Genomic DNA, 18,252 nt, shown 5'->3' on the forward strand with positions numbered 1-18,252 from the left:
AGTAGTATCTTGAAGAAAAAAAAAAATGTAGCTGTAGATCCTGGGGTTTGTCTGCATGTGTAAGATGCTGTCAAAAAAGTTGAATCTCTGGCAAAGTAAACCCAATTGGAGAAATGGAAAATACTGAAGAATAACATGAATATTTTTAAACCTTTGAAATTATTTTTTTTTAAGATATAATGGCACAGGATTTTAGGATTTTTGGTTTGTAATACTGATTTTCATTTATCAGAAGGAAGAATAACATACTTTGTAAATAAAATAATATGAAATACTGCAATATGAAGTTTACATCATTCAAAAGTTTATTTTTCCATTAGAAAAATTTAATATTGTATTGGAAGTATACTAGCAGATTTTCTATGATAGTGGTTATAAAGTCATTTGTACTGTGGGAAAATCTGGAATAAATGAGAGGATTTTATATACAGATTTGATTAAGTTAAAATAGATGATGTAGCATTCGATTTTTTGGTTAAAAATGATATATGTTTCCGTGTTTATAAATTATTTCTATGCTTTTGTGTGTGCATTCAGTAGGATCTCAATTTACCTGTGGTTGGAAAGGCTTAATAGTGTATTAAGTCTATTAATGGTAATTGGAATAGGGTAATCATGAAACTTCTTGGACATAATTTGTAAACCTTCTCATTTTTCTAATTTGGACTCATCTTTGCAAGAAGAACTTACAATGGAAAAGTGAAAATTACACCTTGCAATATACTGTAATTTTGACATGTACATATCTCTAAGTTGGGAATGTGAAATCACATGGAAAAAGTTTTCACATGGAAAAGTTCTTGCTGTTAGTCCCTTTTCATATTGTGTTTTTTACAAATGTACCCAAAAAAGTGGATTTTGTTGGCTTGTTTGTAATCTTCCAGTTGTTTGTTGCTTTTCTCATTGAAATATGCTTTGTACTATTTTTCTTGTTAAGGTAAAATACATAAAATTACCGGATGTTTCTGTAAACATCAGTATAGCTTTTTAGGCTCTTGGTTGATTAACTGACTGCAAGAAGACTTGTATTGGTTACAGTAAAAGTACAATCTTCAAGATACAAGTTCCATGTCTTAATTACTTTAGCCAGTCAAATTCATATTGCATGCTTTTGTTAGCTTTATAATATGTAATGGAACTAGTAGTCTCAGGCTTAATACCTAATTTGGGTAATAGGCATCTTTCATTAAAAGGTTTGTGTTATAGTGACAGTACTGTTATGTTTTTAATTATTTTATGGTATGAATGAAGACAAGTTTGTGGCAAGAGTGTAAAATCTTGAGTTATAATAATAAAACTGATTTGATAATATCTTCAGTTACATAACTGGGGAAGCTTTCAGATAAATAATGATGCTGATGTTGCATTTTCTTTTATGCATAGATTCTGGATTGGTTTGTACAAATCTGTTTAGCACTAAAACACATACATGATAGAAAAATCTTGCATCGGGACATAAAGTCACAGGTATGTAGGTAATTATTTTTTAACTGAATTTACTTCCAAAGTGATTACATACATATCTTGCTACCGTAAGTTGGCAAATTATGGAAAATAGTCCGTTTACATAAACATTTCTAATACTGGAAACTTTTTTTTCTTCAGAATTGTCTGGAAGAGGTTTATATGATATTTGTACAAACAGAGGAGGCTATTTGATAAAGTTCTTTGAGTAATACTCAAATTAATCTGTGGGGACAGAAAAGGTTATATTTTAGAAAGTGTAATGGTGTTTTCTTTAATTTTGATGAAGTAGGCCTAGAATAAGTCTGGTGTTTCATAGTAGTCAATAGCACTACTGCTAGTGACTTCAGAGTGATTGAATGGTAGAAAATTTCATTTTTCGCAAAACATGTTGAGAACAAAAAGTGTGCAATTGTATGAATGTTTTAATTAACAGACTTCTTAAAATTTCTATATCAAGAATATATTTTTAACCAAAGATGGAACAATACAGCTGGGAGATTTTGGGATCGCCAGAGTTCTTAACAGGTAACTCCTTTTTGATGCTGTTTTCTCTGACTTAATCTAAATCGCTTTGATCTAGGAAAACACAATCTGTACAGTTCATGTGAGTTAACTAGCTAACGTTCATTTTATTTTTTCCTTAGTACTGCTGAGTTGGCTCGCACTTGCATAGGAACGCCATACTATTTGTCACCTGAAATATGTCAGAACAAACCTTACAACAATAAAAGGTACTAATAAGCATTTTATTAAGCATTTTTGGTAAGGAGGAGAAAGTGAGTTCTTTAGAAATCCAAAGCTGTTCTGTTTATGTGATGGTGAACAGCCGTTAGTTCATCTGTTAATCAAGAAGGTACTGACTCTCACTGTACAAATCAGACCTTTTGTAGGTCTATGCAGTACAAAGCAAAGTGATACAGAGATGACTTAGCTTAATTCTCTGAGTTCTAGATCTAGCTGTGTTCTTAATTATGGCTCCATTTTTGCCTATCTAAACACTAGTTATACTGCCTTAGTTTTACGCGGTATGAATGTGAAACTGTGTTAAGTGAACACATAATTTGTGAAATCACAAACACATGCGTAGGTAGGTGGCCCAGCATGCGTAGATAGGTGGCTCAGCTTGCTGCAGATAACAAAGTCATACAGATTCTTTACTTACGTGTTTGCTGTTCTGTCAGCAGGCCGTATCTGGTAATGGTGTCCCTAATGTAATTAACATGGTCATTATCAAGTTAGTCTTATACGTCACTAAGCTGCTGCATCCATTGCTGTGAGTGCCTTATGCTAATTTCAATTGGTTTCTTAAAAGATAAAAATGATTGCAGTTCCTTGTCCCTTAATTTCTCCCACATGGGATTTATAATCCAATGGTATTCTAACCAAATTCTGTTATCCTGTAATGAGTAAGGGTAAGGTAAGTCAATGTTAAACAGCGTAAATTGACTTTAAGACTTGTACTTGCTTAACTGGGTTGTGGGGTTTGTTTAATTCAAAGACCTCAAGCAAATGCATACATTTAAAGGGAAAAAAGCCTTTTTCCATATTTTGTCTAATTTCTCCAACTAGGGTGGTTCAGATGAAAAGTTCTAAATAAAATCTGGAGCCAAAATAACCCCATCTAGTTTTCAGGTTGGCCTTATTTTTGGTTGTTGAATTCTTTGGGGTTTTGTGGTTTGGGGAGTAGAAGATAAAAGGAGCCTGTACATGCTCAAAATGCAACCCCCCCTTTTTTTTTTTTCCCCTTTTCAAAAATAGAGTTCACAGATATAAGTTACTTGGCAATGTTACACCTAGAACTAATTCCTAAGTATGTTCTCTTTGATTTAGTGATATCTGGGCCCTTGGTTGTGTTCTCTATGAAATGTGCACACTTAAACATGCGGTGAGTTGAAACTCCTTGTTTCTTTAAAAGAATAGTGATTTCAAACAGGCATTTTTCCTGATGTTACACAAATGTATTTCAGTTGATGAAGGGCTCTGAAGGTGACTGTTTAAAATTACCTTCAACATCTTAATCTCCTCTTCCTATACTGACCAACGTTTTCCATCTGTGTTTTGGTTCATGCCAATCTCTCCAGAAATTGCAGCACTGTATATTTTGTTTTCAATGTAGGTTTTTAATGAAATGTGTTAGCTGAAAAAATTGTTAGGTGCTGTAACAAATGATACTGTGAATAGTGTTCCTTTCTTTCAAAAAACTTGATGCTTTCATTGAAAGTCTGAATTTGGACTGTAAGCTCTTGTGCAGATGGATTAGTGCATTTCTGTTTAGAACAGAAATAGTTCCTAGAAGAAACTCCCAAGGTGAAAGAGTTGCCTTTTTTGGTGTGTTTGTTTTGAAGAGTACATCTTTGTCATCCATTTTCCCGTTAGGAAGGAAAGAAAAAAACCCACTTTTTCTGTCTTGTTGTGGTTGTGGGTTTTTTGTTTGAGTTTGGGCTTTTTTTGTTTAATACCAATTTTCATTAAAAGAAAAAAGATGAAAACATGAAAATCAGAAGAAAAATTTCAAGGGGTAAGGATTTCATTTAATTTCAAACTCTTGTAACTTCTTATTGCTTGGGTCATTTCTGTAGCAGCAATGCTGACAATGTTGCCTTTCTGACAGTTGATGACAATAGGTTGTTTTCTGTGAGCTGGGTGATATGTACCGTTTTCTTTTTATTGTACAAAGGAATTGAAATGATGGGCTCAGTTTCCTGAGCTTAAGCTGAAGTCTAAGCATTCCTTTGGATTTTACACTGAATGAGTGTGAATGCTTTACATTCTTTTATTTGAAATACGGCTTTGCTAAAAAGGGCAGAAGGCACGTGATGGTTGAAAGTGTTGGGGAGAGGAGATCAAGCAGATAACTATATAATTTATTCTTAATTATATATCATTGTCAGTCTACATCTGGAGGGAAATAATTATTTTTAAAGAAAATTTATATCTCTATTGTATGAAATATCTGTATTATGATGTATTTATAATCAGTATACTTGGCAGCAAATTATTTTGAACAGCTGATGTAAACTCTTGAGGGCCTTGAAAATTTGTTTTGATGTGTAGAGGCAAGGGAAGGTGTGTCAGTTTTTTGTTTTCCTCTTCATCTTTATATGCAGCCTTACATGTACACGGACAGTAAGTAGTACGTAGTAACTGTTTTCTTTCTTGTGTGATACAGTTTGAAGCTGGTAACATGAAGAACTTGGTACTGAAGATAATCTCTGGACCGTTTCCTCCTGTTTCTGTGCATTACTCCTATGACCTACGTAATCTGCTGTCACAGCTATTTAAAAGGAATCCCAGGAATAGACCATCAATAAACTCCATATTGGAGAAAAACTTCATAGCCAAACGGGTTGAAAAATTTCTCACACCACAGGTATGAAGTTAGTTTTAATTCTAATTTTGTTAAAAACATCACAGGACTCATCTTTATTATAATGTTGATATACTGCATGAGAAAATAAAGTAATGGTATTCCCTAGAACTTTTATAGAGACGCTTTCAGTTGAGGAAAAGAGAGTTTTACTGTGAACTCTGAAGAAAAATCTCAAATTACTTAAGTATTCTGTAGTTTCCATAAACAAATTTAAATTGGGGTTTTCTAGTGTTCATTACGTTGTGTAGTTTTCTACGTAGTGAGGAATTATGAGTGAGATGTTGATGTGTTTAGATAAGCACTTTGTCATAAAACAGTGCTGTGAATGACTTCAGCATCACTGCTTTATCAAAATTTCTTCAATCCATTTTTTGTTTGGAATGGCCCAAAAGTGTGTTCTACAAAGTAGAACTCTGTTGCTAAGTAAATTAATCTTTAAATTTCTTTGTTTAAATGTTTCATATGTATATAACCTCGAAGTTGCTCACTATTCTGTTCAGAATCTGTTGATATCATTTGACATATATTGATGTCCTTTTAATATAAATCTAATAAAAAGAGATCAAGATGATCAAGTGAATAATAGTATTGGTACGAGGTAAATACAGACAGGGAAAGGATGTGGGGGAAATGAATGCGAAAGAATATGTCGCTAAGTATAAAGAATTCTAATGGATTCTAACTCATAACTAAAGAAACTGCATGAGAAGGCCACATGTAATTGGAATTTCAGTTGTATATGAATAGACTTTCAACTAATAATAGTTCATATTAAAGTTTAAATAAGAGTTAAGATTCAGAAGTTTGTTCTAACTTTTACAACAGTGATAGTTTGATCTGATTTTATTTCCAGTAGCTAGAATGGATGTAAAATTTTTATTTGGAGTTAGTCAGGCAAAGTATAATTAGTAATACCCTACTACCAGCTGAAGATACTCTTTTCTTGTAAGTTAAGTAGGAATACTTGCACACAATTTTTCCAACTGAATCACTAACATGTGATGCTACCTAATCTTAAAACCAACAAAAAACCCCACACCCATAAAGCACCTTTTACTAAATGTATCAATCATTGGTACATTTGTATTCAGCTGGAGGTGGTCATTCTGTGACACAACTGTCATGCCTTTTTTCTTTCAGTTTCATCCATGGCTAATGCTGTTGTCTGCTGCTTTCCTTAGTTTAAGCTTAAGAGATCTTCCATGGTTGACATCTTCAACATGTTGCAACTATTGCTGAAATCCTGCTCTTAAATGACAGGAAATCAGTCTTCCAGTTTTAGATAAATTCTTTCTTAATTTTCATAGTTAATAAGTTACAGTAAAGAGTGGATCTAAATTAGCGTTGAAATACCGTTATGAGACTGTTCTTATGTGTGTCTTCTTGCTTAGAGCATCTTTTCATGTCAGACTGTATGAGTTAAACAGTTTTTCTACCTTCGTGTGCAGAGCCCTAGGTTCTGCACTTTGGTTCTTGTTTTTCTCAGTTTTAACTCCCCAGCATCTATTGTAACTGACTGGTAGTCTCTAAGCAAATGAAAATAATCTGGATGGTTCAAGATTCTATAAAGACTGTTCCTTAAAACCTTGTGGTTTAGGGACTATTCAGCTAACATTGCTGTCAGTTGTTGTCAGAATGTTAAGTAACACATTCCTGGCATGCTCCGTCTCTAGAAGGGTGGTCTGTCATATGACCATTATCTGTCTTCAAGTAGCTCTACTGTTGTGAAAAATATCTTTGCAGTTCACATCCTTCAAATATTCTGTATTGGTAGCACCAGTTGCCGTACTCAGGTTCAGCAAGAAGTTTGAGAGCAGGAAGTTAGAAAACGCGAATGTGGTGCTGGCTCAGCTAAAAGTTAGTCTCACTCTATATCATGTGAGTGGTGAACATTGACCATAACCAGTGCCTGGTGAGCCCTATAAGAACAAGGAAAGCCTATGTGACATTACCCTATAATGCTCTCCCAGCCTTCATCTTTTGTCTCAATTGCATCAGCTTTGGTATTTACTCATCCTCAATAGATTTCTCATCTGTGAGCGTATCTGATTTCTCCTTGAACGTGTGTAAGTTTTTATCATCAGTGAGAAACTTCATAGGTCTGCTACTTATTGCAGAAAGCATCACTTTTGTTTAGTCTAAACCTTCTTCCTTGTATTCAGTTGTACCCCACTTCCGTATTGGTATCATCATTTGCTGCCCTTGTGTGTTTCTCTGCAAAATCGCATGTATTCTAGACCTGTCACATTACATCTCAGTCATCTTTTTATAGGCTGAAGAACAAGCTTATTCTTTGTACTGAAGCCTTTCAGCACTTAGATCCTTGCTGCTCTTCTTTAAACCTTTTTCATTTCTACTACATGGTTTTTGAGGTGTTGGGTTCAAAGCTACATATGGTATTCAATATGATGTGAGATGATGGCCTATTCATGTTTGAATGTTCTTTGTCTAGACTCCTTTTTTTTTTTTTTTACTCCAGTAAGACTGTCTTCCAGATTTTATTATGCTAATTTGATATGCCTGACAGCACACCATACATACTGTTCCTAGATATCCACATGTGTAGTCATCTTCCCATCTTGAAAAGGATAGAGAAACTAAAAACTGCAAATGTTTCTAAAGGGCTATTTTTTTGACACAAGCTGTCTGACAATTTGAAGTGCAATTTGGCAACTGTACAAGAATCTAAAATGAACTATGCGTAAAACTATGTTGATGTTCTTATTAACTTTCTTCTAGATTCTTAGCTAGCTCATAAATGAGGTAACACATGCTACCTAAAGTCAAACTAAATTGCTTTTTTAAAAATTATTTGAGTAGTTACGGCAAAAATATTTCAAAATCCTAAATCCAGCTTCATATTAATGTTAGTGATACTAAATTGAATACATAAAGTTGAGTATTCATATAAAATGAAGTTACAGTAAATACTATTAGTGGGAGTGGCACACTTTGAAAAGGAGTTCTCTCTAGCTTCAGATACAAATACTGTTGGCTAACTGTTCAATTTTTTGTTTAGCTTATTGCAGAAGAATTCAATCACAAAATCTTCCAGAAGTTTGGACCACAGGCTGCACCAGGTAAGCAAGTGTGTAAAGTGCTTTTGCTTTCAGCTCTGGCAAGATAGTGTATGTAGCTTTGTTCTTTTGTTAGTTTTGGTATGTTCTTATACCTGATCCTAGAAGTTTCAGGACAAACAAGAGGGAAGCAATTTTCCCTTCTCCCCCACGGAGCTGGATGTATGTATGCTACAAATGATGCAAGTATAAACTATGGTCCTGTCATATTTTAGGTGTACTTCTTCTTCTTGCAGTGTGCTATGCTTCCAAAATTTAAAGAGACAATGAAGACTGCAAATACTGGAAACAATTTATGTTGTTATTGTACGATTTTTTTGTCCCCCTTAGTAATGACAAACGGATAATGAGAAATACCATTTCTTGTAAAAAAAAAAAAAAAAAAAAAAGTAAAAATAATAATAAAAAAATACATATATATATATAATGTGGGAGGTTTTGTTAGAGATTCTGGGATTAAGCCCTGACTTCAGCCCAAACTTGTTTAACTTTGTCAAATAGTCTTACCTTACTTCATTTTCCTGCATTATTTTACCTTTTTTTTTTCCTAGATTTTATTCCTCTTTATTTTATTTCCTTGTAATTCCTTGAAGCCATGGCAAGTGCTTTGGTGTCTTTTGATAGTGTTGTGTGTTTCACTGCTGTCCTGCTGTTCTGTGGTAAGAAAGCCCTGCTAGTGCAGAATTAAAACTGCAATATTGGCATATTATCAGGAACTCTACAGGGAAAACAGTATCTCTGAAGGCCAATGAAGCTCTTCCAGAACTCATCCTCTGCTGACATTAGTGTTGCGGGTTGCACTCCAGTGTCACTAGTGGAGGGAAGCCTGTCCCTCCATTTCATTAGGAAAACTTTTCCCTTTGTCTGTGTCGATTGTATAATAAACGATGGCAGATGAAATAAACTTCAATTCTACAGTTTAAAGCGAAGTGCTGAGAGTGAAAAGCTCAGGGTTTGTTTTCTGCTGTTTCTTATCAAGTTGGTTTGGACACCTGGGCATATTGCACTTATGCATCAGGCCATGTGAGTGAACTATTAGCAGTTCACCCATTTTCTTCCAGCTTTGCTGTTCCAAGACCTTGGGAAAGGGAAATATGGTACACAGGCCAGCCTGGATAGCTGTAAACCAAGCTTTTTTTTTTTTTTTTTTTTAGCTAAAAGACCAGCTCAAGAACAAATACTGACTTCAGTTGCACCAGCTCAGAAAATTACTAAACCTGCTGCAAAATATGGAGTGCCTTTAGTGATCAGGAAGTCTTGTGATGCACCTAAAAAACCTAGTGAGAGGAAGCCATTGGCTAAATCTAGACAGGTAAGAAGCTAAGTTACTTAAATTGAACTGGTTTGCTTATACCTTATTTAAACGCTATGAAAATACTATGCATTTCTTTCAAACTGTCTTTTAAATGGACACATGCCTCTGCAAAGGGAGTAGTAGTAGTTTAAATGCTTGGCTTGCTTCATTATTGATTTTTTGTTTGTTTGTTTTATTTGTTTTTAATATGAGTTTTGGAGACTGCTACCTTAGGGTTGTTTTTAATTCCACTGCTGAATTAGATGTGCTTTGCATGTTTGCAGTTCCTTTGTTGGTGTTGACCACTCTTAGAAATATTGGAAGTCTGTCAGGTATATCAAGATCATCGACACTGGATAAGATTCTTTGCATCTTTCTTCCTTGTTCAAAAACAATGGCAAATTTTCAAAACATAAGAAACTTTTTAGTCATTTTCTAAAGTGTGTCGGCCAGAGAAATTGTATAATTGGAAGAGGAGTTTCCTAGACTTAATTCCATGAGCTAATGAGAAATAATCTTCTGTATACCTTCATACAGTACTTCTGATCTTTTTCAGTCATCTTCTCTGTACTCCTTATTACATAAAACTTTTTTTCTCTCTCTGTATTCCTTTAATTACTGCATGGTCAGGAGATGTTTAAGATACAGCTAATTTTGAGCTATATGCACGTGCCAAACAACTACCAACCAAGAAGCTCCTTCTTCAGCAGGAGAATTAATTCAAATTTTCTTCTGAATGAGTAATATTGTTGTTGTGGCGGGATGTTTTTTTGTGGGTTTGGAGTTGGGTTTTTTATTTTTTTTCCTTCTTCCCATGGCACTTTGGGGAACATAATACTGAGTTCTTTATCTGTTGAATTTGATAGGTGGATAGAAAATTATCCCTAAGATATAACTTATCCTTGAAGTTCAAAAGTTATTGGAGGTTTCGGGAAAAACTCATTAAGAACACAACAAGCCTTGTGAAAAAGAGCAAGAAGGGAAGACACAGACTTCTTTGTGTGTCCTTATGAGACCATGAGGTTTATATGTTTTAAAGCTTGGTTGCACAACCATCTGCCAGTCTGCTGTTCTCTATAATCAGTTTCACCAGCCAACTCTAATCCAACTTGCATGGAGACAAAGTGACAGGGTAGAGACTGAAGGAAATATCCTCTTTGCTGCATGTAAGGAGTCAGTAATGCTGCAATTTTAAGAGGTACTCTTTGTTTGAATTATACATAGTGACAAGGGATAAGGTGTAGGATAAAAACAATGGGCACAGGGTAATAGAAACTTACTTCTCTTTGCTGTTGTTTCAGGGTAGTCTGAGCTTGCAGCTCTCAACTGGCTTTTCAGAGGAGGTTGTAACCATCGTCTCCTTTGTTTAGTGATATTATGTTAACTCACTGTACTTGAACTACATTGGCTTAAGTCTCTAAATGCTTCCATCTTCTGAAATAGTTGATTTTAAAGTACTCATGTGATAAGATTTTAGGTCATCAAAAGAAAATACTATGAAGCTCTCTGTGTTCTAGTACGGTCAGAAAAAAATACTTTAAAAGCAACCAATACTTTTTTGAGAAGACTAGAGTAAGCAGGATGGTTTATTACATACAGGTTGTCTTCACCAGGTGTTCAATAGTGGCTGCGTTCTCTTCTTCCATAGGTAGCAGGAAGCTTAGTTAGAGTTACCCAAGTGAAAGAGCCTAAGGATAACCTAATAAATTTGTTCTACAAATAAAAGCGAATGTTAATATCTAGGGACCCTCAAAGACTTATACTAGGAACAGATTATAATGCAGAATGATATTGCCAGAGAAGAAAAATTAAGACAAAACAGATTTTAAAATTACTGTCTTCAGCTTTTAAGACAGAGCGTTTAGTAGAGGATGAGCGAGTACTGCAGCATTTACCCCTTAGATTCTCGTCCTTTTCATTTAAAATCTCCTGAAAAATTAATTATTTTAAACCCCATTTTGCATCTACTAAGCTGTGGATTTAGGAATTTTTTTTTTCTGATTAGAATTTTTCTCTCATTCTGGCATCGTGCTATCTAATTTGAAGTTTCACCTTTTATCCAGGCCTTTCCCACTCCAGTGAAGAAAATGAATCCAGGAGAAGAAAGGAGGAAAATGTTTGAGGTATCATGAAATCATCTGTTAATTTTCAAACTAAGCAAAAGCTAAGTCCAGAGCAAGAATGACAAAATAAAACCTTCAAACCTTTCCTCCTTATCTCTTTTCCCAAACGTTATGTAACAGTGATTTTTTAAAAAAAAATTTTTTTAATCTTTGTGGACACACACCAGCAATTGGAGCACTAAGCTGTCTTGACAGAGACTTGACAGAATAACGGCTTAGTAATAAATACTAAATTATATGCTTATTTTTCAGGAACCTTCAAAAAAGAAAAGGTTAGAATTGCCTGAAAAACGCCAGAGAGACCAGGTAGACAAGATTCTCGAGACATTTTTTTTCCACCCATAGTAATTTTAATGAAATAGCTTGTGGTGTGTTACATGTTGCATAAGAATATAGAACAGTTTAATTTTCCAGTTACTAAACATGTTTAATCCTTGCACATTGCAGATCAGTTTGCTGAAGGCAGATGAAATGAGAAGATTGGAAAAAGAAAGGGTAAAATATGTTTAAAATGTGTTAATAGTGAAGTTCAGTTTTTACATAGTGATTCCTTGAATTATGTTTTCCTGTATTGTTTTCTCCTTCAGATGGAACGAATAAACAGAGCCAGGGAACAAGGATGGAGGAATGTGCTTGGTTCAGGTGGAAGTGGTGATGTTAAGGTTGGCAGCAGATGCAGAAATGTGGTGTAGTCTGTTCCCCCCACCTTTGGTTATCTGGTGTGGTCTTCTCTTTTCAGAAAGATCTGCTCTTGGATGTCAACTCTTGGGGCTGCCCATTATTAATCTATGGTTAATTTAAGAAAAACTTTATAACACACTCTTCCCTGGCTTTTTGGAGGTCACGTGCAATTTTCGTTTTTAGTACTTACTAAATTTCTGAATCTCTTTCTGCCAGTGATGGTTTTCATGCACCACTTTCTTTTTTTTGCCACTCCCGCTTTTGCTACTTTTCCTGTGCTGAATCTATGCATGAACAGCTTTTTCCACATTCAAGTTTGTTCTTCAATTCTTTTGTTGAAATCTTTTTCCAGGCTCTCATATTATGATAATGGCCCTTTTCCCCAGTATTGAACACTTACTTCTAAGCATTCTTTTTATATAGCAACGTAAATGGTCATGTTTATATATACTGATATATAATATCAGGAGGGGGGTGAAAAATCCTGAGTAAATCTAATTATTTTTTTCTGAAAGCAGTAATCTCTTTAGCCATTCACTTCTTGCATAGTTTAATTACATAATTTAGTCTGATTCCTATGAGAGTTTCTTTTTGCCTGTTTGTGTGTGTCATAGTTCCATGGAAACAACTGTTCTGGAAAGTAGTCTCGTGAAGTTATTTGAATATAAAGCTGTGAGTACTTTAATCAGACTGAGCCACTGGAGGAGTTTTAAGTATTGCTGTGGTGTAAATCTATTTGACCACGGAAAATGGATTAAAGCACAGCTGTTTGTTCTGGTGGTAGTAAGTCTTACAAAAATAATTGGCCTAAACACATTTAGTAGGGTTTTAGTTAGGGTTTACTAGGGTACTGACAGAGTAGTAGAGCCAAAATGAATGGAGGTTTTATCTTCTGTTCCTTGTACAAGAGTATGAGGAATACACAAGCACTTGACCAGGTTTCAGTAGCTGCTTATCAAGTATGTTATTTCAAAATAGACATCATCTTTCATGTGTGCCACACATCATGTAAGTAGAGCTTAAATAAAAAAAACTTAAGCATAGCAGACTTTAAAAACTACCGGGTACTGATTTAATGGAAAAATCAAAAAACATAATTTCGTTCCTATGCTGTTCTTCTCTCTCTCTCTCTCAAGATGAAACTGGCAGGCACCAATGCAAGCTTCCATACAACATGATATATCAGCATCGTCACATTTGGACCAGAGCTATATATATTCCTGAAAACAGTCATGTTTCTGGTTAACTTTGAGAATTTTATTGCAAGGTCCTTAGACACTGCAAACATATAAAGTGTTCTGTTGTAGCTACAGCCGCATTGTTATCAATATTCTCAGTCATCTAGGAAAAGAGGTTCAGTGTCTGTGTATATTTTCAGTAAGTGTCACTGGTGTAAAATGTCGTGGTAAGCATGCTTTAAAATTCATTGAAATGGCTTCTCCACACTGGATAGTTTAGTAAAAATCTTACTGCAGGTTGCTAGATTATCATCACTCCAGGTTTCCATTTACTGTTACAGTGTTCTTGACTTCATTATCCTTTTCCTTTCTCCAAAATGAAAGCAGTGTATCCAGCAACTCCCTGACGATGCTGTTGAATAGCGTTGTTCAAGCTTTCCAATAATGCAAGCCATATAGTATCTTAAGAAGGCACAGCAGGGTCATGCACTGCATGATTTTCTCCTCCTGTTGTCTTTTGGGGTTGGTTGCTGGCACCTGTTTCTGAGGAAAGGTAGGGAAAAGAGGTGGCAAGGATTTGGCTTTGGTTTTGGGTTTGTAGCAGGGGCTGTAACTGTTCTGCAGACTATTGATGAGCACCTGCTTCATAGCATTTGCCTAGAGATTGATCATACTATTTCTTTAGATAATCCTTTTTCAAAAGTGGGCTCTGATAGGTGAAACCTTGAATAGTGCCTAAAGCCAGACTTAGCATTCTATTTGTAGAAACTATAGTCTTGTAAATTATCTTTATTCAGATGAACAGTATACTTACATATTTATTTGAATGCCTGGATAATCTTTCAGTTAGTACTGCATCATATGGATTATGAGGAGCTATTGATGGGTGATAAGCAACTGAAACTCAACGTGAGCTAAATTCTATTGTCAAATATAATCTGTTCAAGAAATTCTAAGTAGGCAATCTTAAACCTGTCACATCTGCACTGACCTCTTTGAATTTACTTGAAATACTTAGACCACTCTGGAAGGAACATTGACACTATTGTTAAAACAGGTTCCATAGCTTCACTACCATGGGCTATTTGACTGCTTCCGCCAGGGAGAAAGGGAATGTTTTTATGCATGTGCTGACAACCTTAACCTTGTTTTGCCAGTTTCACATTTTCTGCATCCATCCTTGGCTACTACTGTACACAGCTGCTTGCAACATTTTATTTTTTTATTATTATTTTCACATGAACTCTGGTGTGGGAATTCTAATTCTTTGAGAATGACAAAGATAACTTCGCATAAAGCAGTAGCATGTTGTAGATGCTCTGCTGACCTGAGCTTTGTAGGGAAGCATCTCAATTCTGGTGATGAAACCAAATTACAGGTTGGTAACTATGGGGATTCTCAGATAAATCTGCACCTAATACCATTCATCAACCTCAGAAGTGTGCTTAACTGTTTTCAGCTTCATGGAAAAAAATGGGTGTTTGGCTACAAATCACTCATTAGTACTTCAGTTAGTACTATATAACTTCTAGCTATTGTGCTAAAACGTTGATTTCTGCTGTGTAGAACATCTGTCTCCAATTACACTCCAATGGATTTGTTACCAATGACTTCCAAAATGTGACACAGATGTCTCATGTGTAACCAGACTATTATCAGAGGGAGGTAAAACACTGTGTTATTCTGGAGTGCTAACAGAAAAATAAGTTTTTAATTTTTCTGTCTTGTAGCTTGTTAAAATTGGGGCATGCCAGGAGCAAAACTAGGACCGATTCAAAATTGTTGCAGGACATATTAACACTTTTATTCTGCTGAAGAGGTGAAAATTGGAAGGTCTTGTTAAAACCACTGTTTGAGATTTCTACCCTACCTCTTCTGATTTCCAGGCACCATATTATGGCGGTGGAGGTGGTGTTGGTGCTTTTCCTGTGTCTTCCAGAGGACAATATGAACACTATCATGCTATTTTTGACCAGATGCAACAGCAAAAGGAAAACATTAGAGTAGCTGAAGAGAGGGAAGCCAAATTGAGGGTGAAAGTACAAGGCCGAGAAGTTGTTGAAAGGTATGGCTACCTTCCATTAGAAATTGTGTGTGGTCTGCTTTAGATGAAAGTAATGAAAGTTACTGTACATATTTATCTACAGAGGAATTCCACCTGGAATACGTCCAGGAGTTCCTAAGGGGCCTGCAGGTCATCATCATTCACCTGATGCTGGTGCAGTTAGGAAAAAAATGAAAAGATTGAAGGAGGTGTCTAAACAAGCCAATGCAAACAGGTTGGACTACGATAATCCATAAATCTGTCCCTACATGTTAGATTCTTGTTCTGTGTCTTGTTTCATTTAGTAGTTGGATATGTCTCAAAATCACTTTTATCCATTGGTATTGTGCTGTCTGTTTGTGTGTTAGCCCCTCGCAGACCACAATTCTTTTAGCACCAATGGAAACTTTGGCTTCACCAATAATGGAAAAAATGGATTACTAACAACTGTAACTAAACTCGATTTCAGCCAAACTTCTTGGCTTAATGCAGTTGCAGATAACATGATAAGCCTCCTCCTTTGCTTTTTTCATAGTTCCACTTTTTGTGTTACCTGCTGAGATTCTCCTGTCATCTCATTCTCACTGCTCTCTCTACATCTAAGTGTTGGACTGTAGCGTAGAAGGATGTAGAATGCTCCCAGAACTGTTAGCTCCTGTTTATCAATCAGTGGAAAACTTCCAGGAGCCTTCTTTGTCGAGATGCGAATGCCAGGTGTTATAATGGTGTGGAGCTTTTAATTTGGTGATGCTTATTCTTTGCAATGACTATAAACTGAGTATTTTATATATAGAAGGATTGTAAACAAGTATTGTTCTTTTACTTAATGATTTCACTCTTTCAAGTAACTTCTTCAAAACTTCACTGTCCTTCAGATCTGTTAATACTGCCCAAAGAACTGTGTCTGCACTCTTGAGCAGTAAATGGGGAAAATACCTTTTTTCTAGAACTTTAGTATGTGAGCATTACTAAGTTTCCAAGAGGGACAAATTTTCTCATGCATCATTTAAACTTCTGCAGATCAAATGACTTATCCCATCGAGGTAGAAATAAATGAAGTTACTGTGAGAAAAGTATTTGTTCTTCTAAACTAATTTTATGCAGTTATGTTTTAAGACAATATATTTTGTCTTTGTAGATTTTTTCTATTTTAAAATTTGCAGCAATAACATAACGTGTTTAATGCTGATGTTTACAATTTTGCAAGCTATAAGGAATATTTTATTTTCTTTGTAGTAATTTGGCCTGAAGTGAGCTAATTAAAATTCCTCCTAGTACAACCCAGTACTGGAAGGTGTATTTTTCCCAGATGACGTAGGTGCACGTTTCCATCCTCCTATATTTATTCTCAGTGCTTGGCACAAAGTGCCACAATCCTCAAATCTTGCCTGGATTAGGAAACACTGTTTGCCTTGCACATTTGACAATATTAAATGATACTTAGCTACACCTGGATAAACTGTTTTAAATGTGTTCAAATTGCAAGGAACTATAGTAGAGGGCTGCAAATTATGAATAGCACTGAGATCATGAAGAGAAACTGATTCAATATTTCTCAAATACGTGAACTTGGAAGCACTCAAAATATTGTGCAGAAGTTTCAAAATAGGTAGACTTTTTTTTCTATTTATAAACTGGATTGCCTTTAACCTTAAATTAAAGTGTGGTTTCTTAGCATTTAAAAAGTGATAAGTATTTGTACTTTATTATCTGGAAGCAGTTTTATTATTGTAGCTAGCCTAGCAGTGTTTCTCTCCTGCACTTTATTTTTTTTCAGCTGGAGGTGAAATATAAAGATAAGTATTCAGGATGTTTAGCTCGACCAAAGAATTTAAATAATTGCAACTTTCTTAAAGATAGGTAATTCAGAGCATATGTTAAAGAAGTTGAAAAATCTTCCAGTTGCAATGTTTCGGATTACACTAGCACAACTAATGTAAAGCTAAGTGTTTTCAACATCAACAGTCTTTAAAAATTGTCTCTTGGACAGAAATGCATCCCAGAAGAAATCTAGTTGAAATATTTTAGCAAAACGAGTCACTCAGCTTTAGAGTAGGGAAAACCATTTTTGTAAAATTTAGTTGAAATGAGTTTTTCCTGTGCATTTGATTTAAGACAAATAGGTTTGGGTTTGGTTTGTTTTTTTTGCTTGGGAGACTCCTCTCCTCCAACACTGTAAGCTAAACTTCAGCTGTATGATGCAGGTTTGGACAGATTTCACTATCCACCAATTGAGTTCACATGTAACGAACAGTTACAGTAAAAATCTTGTAGTGAGTCAAATATGTGTATACCAAGATTATCAAGTGTTTGTTTCTCTACCAGGAACACCTACATAGATCATCTCACCTCTTCAGAGCAGCTACAGTGTGTGTTTTATTGTATCAAAGTAGTTTTATCTCTGTCTTCCTCTTAATTAATTGTAGCATATGGAAACATTTCATTTCTTTGTTGCCTGGGGGGGGCAGTGAGAGAAGAGAAAAAATAAGATGCAAGGATGTTTAATTAGTGTGCTAATTCATTTATAAATTACTAGCAATAGCTCCTGTATTGCAGAATGATTCTTTGACTGTCTCAGCCTGATGGGTTATTGGTATCGGCTTCTGCCAGTTTCTTCCTGTCTGTCATTGGACTGCCAATACTCTGTAGTAAAATGAAGCTAATTAAACCTTGTAAAGGGGATTGCCTCATCATTCTACCATTTGTTATAATATCTTACACCATTTCTCAGGTTTTGGTTGTGTGTTTTTTTTTTTTAATAGAAAGCTTCCTGTGAGTCCACTTCTAACCAATTTGTCAGAAATTGGTTCTTCTACAAAATAATCGTATGTATGTGCTAGGAGACTTCCCAGGTGCTCAGTTGAGCACGGTAATTTGAACGTGGTCTTCTGTCTACCCAAGCAGGTCCCTGACCTGGGGTGGAACATGTGGAAAAAATACATACCTTTCCTACTTTTAAGGTAGGAAATTCCTTCACAGTCCCTTTAAAAGCAAGCAAAAATCCTTGAAGATACTCCA

At 35.3% G+C, this 18,252-nt stretch overlaps 1 protein-coding gene across 11 annotated transcripts in view; it reads left to right on the plus strand.

Annotated features, from left to right (window-relative positions):
• Positions 1-18,252, plus strand: part of NEK1 (NIMA related kinase 1) — a 54,105-nt gene that overhangs the window by 7,238 nt on the left and 28,615 nt on the right. For 5 of the 11 annotated variants that reach the window (XM_054202173.1, XM_054202171.1, XM_054202176.1 and 2 more), the window contains 13 exons: positions 1,384-1,467; positions 1,925-1,992; positions 2,112-2,198; positions 3,298-3,352; positions 4,637-4,837; positions 7,857-7,917; positions 9,069-9,226; positions 11,272-11,331; positions 11,584-11,637; positions 11,779-11,826; positions 11,919-11,993; positions 15,077-15,255; positions 15,338-15,469. In XM_054202173.1, the coding sequence (XP_054058148.1) occupies positions 1,384-1,467; positions 1,925-1,992; positions 2,112-2,198; positions 3,298-3,352; positions 4,637-4,837; positions 7,857-7,917; positions 9,069-9,226; positions 11,272-11,331; positions 11,584-11,637; positions 11,779-11,826; positions 11,919-11,993; positions 15,077-15,255; positions 15,338-15,469 (1,262 nt within the window). The remainder of the gene's footprint in view (positions 1-1,383; positions 1,468-1,924; positions 1,993-2,111; positions 2,199-3,297; positions 3,353-4,636; positions 4,838-7,856; positions 7,918-9,068; positions 9,227-11,271; positions 11,332-11,583; positions 11,638-11,778; positions 11,827-11,918; positions 11,994-15,076; positions 15,256-15,337; positions 15,470-18,252) is intronic. The other 6 variants (XM_054202177.1, XM_054202178.1, XM_054202175.1 and 3 more) reach the window with 5 other exon arrangements.

This window comes from Rissa tridactyla, chromosome 5 (assembly GCF_028500815.1).
Source record: "Rissa tridactyla isolate bRisTri1 chromosome 5, bRisTri1.patW.cur.20221130, whole genome shotgun sequence".
NCBI lineage: Eukaryota > Metazoa > Chordata > Aves > Charadriiformes > Laridae > Rissa > Rissa tridactyla.